We start from the raw sequence: 9,829 nt of genomic DNA on the forward strand, positions 1-9,829 counted from the left end.
TACTTAGTTTGAAAATACGCAAAAATTTGTGGATTGTATAAAACGCCTTTAATCCCAAATGAGTGTGATTATTTATCTGTTGAAGACATTAGGTGAACCAGGCTTATATAAAGGAGATTGAAAGGAAGACCAGAACAACCCTCACGACGTTTCGAGCACACCACCCTCAGTCAGGCATCGAAAGACTTACTCTTCCCAGATCCAAGGGTGGCAGAGGACTAACTAATATTTCTTTTCTCTTCAAAAAATAAGTAGCAGATCTTCAGAAATACTTGCTCACTATGAGGGAAACCTCTTCTCTTCATAGAGCAGTGGGTCTAGCGGATAACGGATACTCACCCTTGAATCTCCGTGCAGGTATAGCAGAACACATTACTGTAACAAGATCAGAGCACACAACCATTAAAGTTAACACATGAAAGCAGAAGGCAATACATGAAAAGCATCCTCACGAATTAATGCCGAACATATCGATTATGAAACGTCGAACTACTGGTTGACTCGTGGAGATCTATTTCCTGAAACCGAAGGCTTTATAATGGCTATACAAGACTAAGTGATTGCTACAAGAAATTACCTTAAGTACATTACTAAAGAGGAGAAAGTAATCGACGATCTATGTAGAAAAAGCCTGCGCGTACCGAAGACAATTCAACATATTACATCAGGATGCACATGTCTATCAGCTGCCGAATATCTGCACCGACATAACTGTGTAGCAAAAATTATTCATCAAGAACTGGCAAAACTTTATCATCTAATTGGCTTAACTAAACTTTTAAACTTGTCCCTTTTACCAGTACAAACCAGAAACTGTACTTGAAAATGACGACTTTCGCCTCTACTGGGACAGAACTGTTTTGACCGATAGGACGCTGATTTCAAACAGACCAGATATAATCTTAATAAACAAAGCCCGAAAGAAAACCTTTCTAATTGACATAGCAGTGCCAAATACCAATAATGTCCTAGAAACGACACACACTAAACTTGCTAAATACGCAGATCTACCTCACGAGATAAAACAACAATGGAGGCAAGATAATGTAAATATACTCCCTCTAGTTATTTCATCCACTGGAATTGTCTCTTTAACACTGTCCAAATACCTTAACACATTGAGTCTTTCCTTCTGGACGATTGTCACTATACAGAAATCTGTTATACTGAATACATGCAACATTGTTCGAAAGTTCCTAAATCTACCATAACAAAATTCATGTTGCCTTCAGGCCGATGAAATAATAATAATAATAATAATAATAATAATAATAATAATAATAATAATAATAATAATAATAATAATAATAATAATAATAATAATAATAATATTAATAATAATTATAATAATAATAATAATAGTGAAGAAATAGTTCTTACTTGAAGTGAAGTCGTGAATGGATTTGGTCGGGGGCTATTCTATAGTAATCACTAAAAATATTTGTGTTAATTAAAAGTACCTTAAAAATCCTAATGCTAATAATAAACGTAATAACTAATATAATGTTAAATTGCCAAAAACTAAAAATAAAAACGATAATTAGGAAGTAATATCTAAGAATTATTAATTTTAAGGTTGATCTTTTAAAAATAATGATTTAAGGGTAGAGGTTTAAAATAAGACATAAGCTAATTGTTGTTTGTATTTATTTTCAGAATTTTTCTGTAACTTTTTTTCACAGATTGCTACAGAAGAGATGGAAGGTATGCGAGAAGGATGGTAATATATATATAGCATCTATTATAACTGAAACAACTTAGCCGATTTATTGGTACTGCAAAGCTGTTACAGTTTCATGTATTTTTACCATTAATGCTCTTACTCGAAATCGGTTTATTTCGCAAATCAGTTGGTTTGCTATATGATACCATCGCTTTGTATACAAGGATCGATAACGGCAACTAAATTCGTTCATTTAAGGATAGTTACTTTGATTGATTGATTCCATTAACAGTGCAATAACATGGTAAGACTTTATATCAACAAACAAATTTTTAAGCAAGTTTCTTAAAAACTACTTTTTTTCATTAATACAATGCTTAGCCAAATTAGTTTAATATAATTTACAATCCAAAATATTAAAGAATCTACATCGGTAGTGAGAAACTCCTTATTCTTTTAATTCATAGAAATAAGTCTGTAATAAATTTGATACATGATTGACTAATCTAAGATCAATATTCATAAAAATTCCAACTTTTTTAAAATTATTACCAGAGACTAAAAAAGAGATATTGATGTCCCCAGTATTAGAAGTGGTTCCTCAAATACTAGGAGTTTAAGTTTAGCAGAATTAAGATCCAGTTTATGGTTTATACATTAATCAGATATTATAGTAAGAGCTGGAATGATATTTTTTATAGATCCTGGTAGACGACCACATCTAAACAAATGATAAATTTATGTGTCATCGGCATAATAATGTGAATGACAAGTTCGAAGGTATTTATGGAAGTCTAAAGAAAGTAAAAGTCCTTGAATGCTCCCCTTATCAAACTCCTTGATGTAGTTTTGTATAATCTGATTATCTTACTCGTTGATTCAAAATTCAATTATTAGAGAGCTTAGTCTAAATTAATTAAGTTTGGTTAATAAAATTGAATGATCCAAGAGGTCAAATGCTCTAATAAAATCTAGCAATACTAATACTGTTGATTTATCCTGTGTTGTGGAAACACAACCCATTTCTCTCAAATTATTAAGCTTATCTCTTAATCCTCTTTCTCGTTGATTTCTTTGTATTGTTATTGTAATAATTGTCACGCTCGCTACCGGCCCCTCCCCGAAAAATCTAAAAATAGATCATAAGCACGGAAAAGATGCAGTTGCCCGCCACTCGCTCTTCGGGTGTAATAAAAAAATCTCGGTCCCTTGTCCCAGTGACACATTTTTTCTCATTCTCTCGTTTCGCGGCTAAAAGCCAAAACTCTCGGCAATAGAGTAAATACTCCTAATAAAAGCAACTAAATACTCGTAAATTTCTCGTTCTCGCTTAATCTCGAAGCTAAGTCTGTAAAATAAGTTAGTTAGTAATTACGGTATTGTGTGCACTGTGCAGTAATATAAACTATTAGATTATAAGCAATTCAACGCTCTTTTTATTCTTCCATTGAACCAGCGCAATCCCAGTAATGTTTACTCTCAAACATTTGATCCTTCGACCGGATAATATGGAAGAAAATTGTTGCAATTGCTTATAATTTCTAAATCTGTCTTGTGTTGTTCCCGAGAAGCAACGTTTTGACTCGCCGCTGTTCTAGGCAAATGAGTATGAAGTACAATAATTACTGCTGTATGTATGAAGCCCTGGTTATGTTATGGTTGCTGCCCTTCGACATTCCATTTAACTTATGGGTATGACTCTAGCTCCTGTTGTTTGTAGAAGACAGATAAGTATATACAAACTTTCTGAACTGGTGAGTGTTTTTCACTAATATCTATTTAAACAAAAACAATAAATAAAATACTTTTGGTAGTGACTAAAGTGTTTGTGCTCGTTTTATTTTATTCTCGTTGACTGTTAAGTAAATTAAAGTGATCTCAATTTTGGCCTGGCTCTCTACCAGGACCGTATTAACAAATTTGTTAAAAAAGTAATATTTTTATTTTTTGACGTAACTCATACATAAATGCATGTACATATTTAGCTTTAGTGGATATTATATAGTATACATTTAGCATATAGAAATTTAGACTAAAATTGTGTAGTTTCCTGGGGGTATTCCCTCTCTTATAATTATAGGTCTAGCTCTCGGTTATAGGTCTATGTACATAATTTTAGTAAGTTTGTTATATCTTAACACAAAATGTCTCTTGAAAAGTTAAAAACTGAGCGCAAAAACAGCAAATCTGGTCTAACGAGAGCCATAAATTGGTTAAGTATTAATCAAGATACAATCACTGATATTAGTCAAGTTCAAATTCGTCAAGAAGGTTTAAAAAAACATTTTGATAGATATAATGTGGCTCAAGACCAAATTGAGGGTTTTCCTCAGGCTTCTTCTACCGAGGAAGATGCTGATAAGGAAAATAGGCTAGAAACTGAAAATAAATTCTATGATACTCTTGCTCAATATGAAAATTGTATTAAAAAATTGTCTGTTTCAACTCTACAAAACGTAAACTTACCCCAGGATACCTCACATAGAATTGCAGGTGTAAAATTACCCGATATTACCATAGCGCCCTTTAATGGTAACGCTGCCCAGTGGCACTCTTTCTATGAACTGTTTGACTCTTTAATTATTCGAAATGTTAATTTATCTAATGTACAGCGCTTTTTCTATTTAAAATCTTTCTTAAGAGGGGAAGCTTTAAAGTTAGTAGACTCATTGCAAGTAACTAATGAAAATTTTACTACCGCTATTGACATTTTAAAAAGCAGGTATGAGAATTTAAATTGTATTGTTAATGCTCACTTTAGTTCTCTCTTAGATGCTCCTAGCCTTTTTAAATGTAACTCAAAAAATCTTAGAGAATTTTTAATGAACTGTAAAACAAATTTAGAGTCATTAAAAAATTTAAAGCTAACAGAATCCCAGGCATATGAATGTTTGTTAATTTATATACTTCAAAAGAAAATAGATTATGGTACACGTAGACTGTTCGAGCAAGAGCGAGACATTGCAATGTTGCCGAACCTTGATGAATTTTTTTGAATTTTTGGATAAAAGGTGTGTCATTTTGGAAAATTTATCAAGCTCTGAAAGTCATAGCAATAGAAGGCAGGATAAGGTTTCTCTTTTTGTGAATAAGCAACAACATTCTCAGATAAATACTTTCTTATGCCCCTTTTGCAATAACAATGGTCATCGAATTTATTCTTGCCAAAAGTTTATACACTTACCCCATTCTGAAAAAATAAAATTTGTTGACTTGAAAAAACTTTGTCCAAACTGCCTCGGAACAAAACATTCAATAAATGATTGCAGTTCTACCCACAAATGTGCTGAGTGTAATAAAAAACATCACACAATTTTACACAATCAATACTCACCTCGACAGAATAGTCAAACCAATAATAATTATCCACCCCGACTCCAACATCATAATAATTCTCGAAACAATGTATCTCGTATGCAAAATGAAAGACCTCTCAATGAACAAACAGTTCAACCCTCTTTTGATAATCAGGTACCCTGTAGCTCAAGTTTCTCTGCCCTTTCCACAAAGAATACACAAATTCTCCTAGCCACCGCGCAAGTGACTTTGTACAATAAATATAATGTGCCTATCCAGGCCAAAATATTACTGGACAATGGATCTCAGAATTCATTTATCACCTCTCGTTTAGTAAACCAACTTGGATTCAAACCCTATAATCAAACATTACACATATCTGGAATATCGCAAAACAGTACTATATCAAGCAAAATGATAGATATTGTTCTTTACTCTAATGTAAGTCAAGATAAATATTTTAAGGTATCTTGTGCAGTATTAGATAAAATAACCCATCAACTTCCCCAAGTTTCGATCCAGGTTGATAAGTTAAAAATACCTAGTGATATTTTTGAAAAACTCGCAGACCCTGGATTTTTCACTCCATCTGATATAGACATACTGGTTGGTGCTGACGTTTATTATTCTCTCTTGTCCAGGGGTATTTTTGAGTTAGGTACTAATTATCCTACTCTACTGAACACGCACTTAGGTTGGATAGTAGCCGGTAATGTACCACTACACTGTTCAGCGCTTCATTTACGTTCAGAGTTACAACTCTCACGTTGTAACTTTTCTCAAGAAATCCATTCTCCTTCAAACTTAGATTTAGACAACAGTCTGTGTAAATTTTGGAATACTGAAAAAATTTTTGAAGATATTCCCCTTGCACCTGAAGATGAACAAGCAGAAGAAATATTTGTTTTAAAGACCCAAGTACTAAAAAGTGGCTCCTATCAAGTTGATATTCCCCTCAAGTCGCCAGTTGAGCATCTTAAGTTGGGTGACTCATACACTATTGCCGAAAAACGATTTTTCCTTCTTGAAAAGCGGTTTCAAAAGGACCCTTCTTTGTTTTCTCGTTATAAGCAATTTATAGATGAATATGTCTCTCTTGGACATGCGCAATACATCCCTCTCACTCTCATTACTCCAAAATCTGAAAACAAATATTTTATTCCTCATTTATGTGTCATTCGTGAGTCTAGCGCGACCACGAAGCTTCGAGTCGTCTTTGACGCTTCCTCTAAGAGTTCAACAGGATATTCTTTGAATGACGTAACACTCAAAGGTTTTACAGTTCAGCCTGAACTGTATGACATCTTATGCCGTTTCAGAACCTTTAGATATGTCTTAACCACTGACATTGAAAAAATGTACCGTCAGGTGTCAATAAACCCTGAACACAGATTTCTACAAAATATTTTATGGAGAGATAACCCCAAAAATCCATTAAGTTGCATAGAGCTCTCAACGGTAACTTATGGAACCAATTTTGCACCTTTTGTTTGCACTCGCGTGTTAAATGAAATTGCTCAAATCAATTCACAAAAGTTTCCCTTAGCCTCTGAAGCAATTATGACTCAATGTTTCATGGACGACGTTTTGGCCGGTTGTGACAAGTACTGTGAATTGCAGACCCTTTATGATGAACTCACTGAAATGCTTAAAATATCTGGTTTTAATTTGCACAAATGGTGCTCAAATTCACAGAAATTTTTGAGTCAGGTCTCTGAAAAAGTTACTCACGAGTACAACATGAACTTTGATGACACTCCTAATAAAGTATTAGGTTTGAAATGGAATCCAGTTGAGGATGTACTTTGTATCTCTACGCCCCAAGTCCCTCAGACAGATCTCTTAACAAAAAGAATGGTTTTATCGACTATTGCCCAATGTTTTGATCCATTGGGGTTAGTAAATCCTGTTATTGTTCAAGGAAAAATTTTGATGCAAATTCTTTGGTGTAAAAAGTTGCATTGGGACACAATTATCACAGATGAAACTATCATATCAAAATGGAATGATTTTATTAAACACATATCTCTTCTTCAAGGTTTAAAAATTTCTCGGAATTTATTTCTCAATAAAACTATCAAAAATGTTGAATACCACGGTTTTGCAGATGCCAGCTTAGCTGCTTATGGAGCATGCATATACCTTCGCGTTATTTACTCAGACAACACGGTCACATGTAATTTGATTTCATCCAAATCAAAGGTTGCTCCGATTAAGAGTATTTCACATCGTTCTATTAGCTAAGCTTACTCAGAGAATAGTAAAGAGTTTTGAGAAGAATCTTAAATCAAAAATTACCTCTATAAATCTATGGTCTGACTCGCAAATAGCTCTCGCTTGGTGTAAAAGTCACCCTAGTAGGTGGACTGTGTTTGTAGCTCATCGAGTATCCCTAGTTCAGGATCTTACTTCTGATTGTGTGTGGCGATACATTAAATCGTCCGAGAATCCAGCAGATATGTTATCTAGAGGACTATTTTCTCAAGACATTTTAAAATCTGGATTTTGGTTTCACGGGCCAAAGTTCTTAAATTCGATGGATTTAAATTTAAAAGCCTTTGACATTCCCTCCAAAGAAACTAATCTTCCAGAAGAACGAAAGGTTAATTTACACGTAGTAGAAACCTTTTCGTCTCGACAAAGTGAATTCTGGCATGATTTGTTTTTAAAGTTTTCTAGTTTTTCTAAGCTTCAACGAGTAATCGCATACATTTTGCGTTTTATTCATAACTCCAAAAATAAATTAAGTAGATCTGATGGCGCTCTGACAGTCACAGAACTTAGTTCAGTTCTTCAACTAATAGTTCAGATACTTCAGAAAAAATATTTTTCTAAAGAAATCTGTGAGCTTAAAAGTAATAAGCCTCTCTCTAACAAGAACTTAATTTCCCTAAAACCCTTTGTGGACTCTTTTGGCATTCTAAGAGTTGGTGGTAGGTTGGATTATGCTGAAGTCTCTTACGATCAAAAACATCCAATCCTTCTTCCAGCAAACGATTATGTCGTCTCTCTCATGCTTTTACGTGAACATAAACGTTTAGGTCACGCTGGGCCGCAAAACGTACTCTCAAATTTCAGACTTAGATTCTGGCCCTTAAATGGCTTGCGCCAAATTAAACGCTTAATTAGGAATTGCACAGTCTGTTTTCGATTCAATGCCCAGACAAATCAGCAAATTATGGCTAGTCTCCCAAAAGAAAGAATAACAATTTCACGACCATTTCAAAAAGTTGGTGTAGATTTTGGTGGTCCTTTTTTCCTCAAATCCTCAAGGCTTCGAAAAGCCAATGTTATTAAAGGTTACATTGCTCTATTCGTGTGTATGTCCACAAAAGCCGTTCATCTTGAGATTGTCTCAAGTTTATCTACTGAAGCCTTTCTAATGACATTTAAACGATTTATTTCTCGAAGAGGCAATCCCACAGTTGTGTTCAGTGACAATGCAACCAATTTTGCAGGCGCAAGAAATCAATTAAGAGAACTGTACGAGTTTTTCCGAATTGACAAACAATATGATGCTTTGAAGACGTTTCTAACTCAAAACGAAACCGAATGGAGGTTTATTCCCCCTCGATCTCCTCACTGGGGAGGAATCTGGGAGTCCGCAATTAAAAGCACAAAGTATCACCTATACCGAATTATGAAGAATTCTCAGTTTACGTTTGAAGAGTTTAGTACTATTCTTTGCCAGATAGAAGCTATTTTAAATTCTCGGCCGCTTTGCTCTATGTCTAACGATCCCTCTGACTTCTCCTCATTGACCCCTGGTCATTTTTTAATAGGTACGTCCCTAACGGCCTATCCTGAAAAGGACTTAAAGAAAATTCCCGAAAATAGACTCTCTTTTTGGCAGAGATGTTCACAGATCCAACAAATTTTTTGGAAACGGTGGACTGTGGAGTACCTAAATCGTCTCCAAAATCGACCAAAATGGTTTCGGTCATCCAAAAATCTCGAAGTTAATGATTTGGTCCTCCTCAAAGAGGATGAAACTCCCCCTCTTAAATGGCCTCTAGCTAGAGTGACTGAGGTTATGAAGGGTGCAGATGGAAGAGTCAGGGTGGTTAAACTTAAAACTACTGACGGATATTATACCAGACCTATCACAAAGGTCTGTCCGCTACCCGAAGAAAACGTTCAAGTTTCTCTTACTAAATCTGATAAATAATATATCCCTAAATTTTTATTCTTGCTCTCATTATTCTATTGGTCCTTCGAGTTAATGTTACTTTTTATAGTAAATCTCTTAATTCTCTTTTTTCTCTTTTTGCTTTGTTTGAAGCTAACAGCTTCAACTCGGGGGCAGAATGTTGTGGAAACACAACCCATTTCTCTCAAATTATTAAGCTTATCTCTTAATCCTCTTTCTCGTTGATTTCTTTGTATTGTTATTGTAATAATTGTCACGCTCGCTACCGGCCCCTCCCCGAAAAATCTAAAAATAGATCATAAGCACGGAAAAGATGCAGTTGCCCGCCACTCGCTCTTCGGGTGTAATAAAAAAATCTCGGTCCCTTGTCCCAGTGACACATTTTTTCTCATTCTCTCGTTTCGCGGCTAAAAGCCAAAACTCTCGGCAATAGAGTAAATACTCCTAATAAAAGCAACTAAATACTCGTAAATTTCTCGTTCTCGCTTAATCTCGAAGCTAAGTCTGTAAAATAAGTTAGTTAGTAATTACGGTATTGTGTGCACTGTGCAGTAATATAAACTATTAGATTATAAGCAATTCAACGCTCTTTTTATTCTTCCATTGAACCAGCGCAATCCCAGTAATGTTTACTCTCAAACATCCTGATCAAGAGCTTTAAATCTGTCATCAAAGACATGTAGTAGGGCTATTATACTTGTACTATATTTTGTCGTGTT

The 9,829-nt window shown here is 34.6% G+C and overlaps 1 protein-coding gene across 1 annotated transcript; it reads left to right on the forward strand.

The window, feature by feature from the left end:
• The first annotated feature begins 3,807 nt into the window (after positions 1 to 3,807).
• LOC126734262 (uncharacterized) lies at positions 3,808 to 9,128 on the forward strand. Its single transcript, XM_050437804.1, has 3 exons — positions 3,808 to 4,195; positions 5,439 to 7,136; positions 7,201 to 9,128. Exons 1-3 carry the CDS (start codon positions 3,808 to 3,810, stop codon positions 9,126 to 9,128), a joined length of 4,014 nt encoding a protein of 1,337 aa, XP_050293761.1.
• The last annotated feature ends 701 nt before the right edge of the window (positions 9,129 to 9,829 follow it).

Source organism: Anthonomus grandis, chromosome 3, assembly GCF_022605725.1.
Source record: "Anthonomus grandis grandis chromosome 3, icAntGran1.3, whole genome shotgun sequence".
Taxonomy (NCBI): domain Eukaryota; kingdom Metazoa; phylum Arthropoda; class Insecta; order Coleoptera; family Curculionidae; genus Anthonomus; species Anthonomus grandis.

What these genes read in the sequence shown, in the direction of transcription:
- LOC126734262 (XM_050437804.1), top strand. Translation starts at nt 3,808, where the DNA reads ATGTCTCTTGAAAAGTTAAAAACTGAGCGCAAAAACAGCAAATCTGGT. An exon ending in TACCATAGCGCCCTTTAATG is followed by an intron (nt 4,196 to 5,438) that starts GTAACGCTGCCC and finishes TATCTTGTGCAG; the next exon opens with TATTAGATAAAATAACCCAT. An exon ending in CTCAGACAACACGGTCACAT is followed by an intron (nt 7,137 to 7,200) that starts GTAATTTGATTT and finishes TCGTTCTATTAG; the next exon opens with CTAAGCTTACTCAGAGAATA.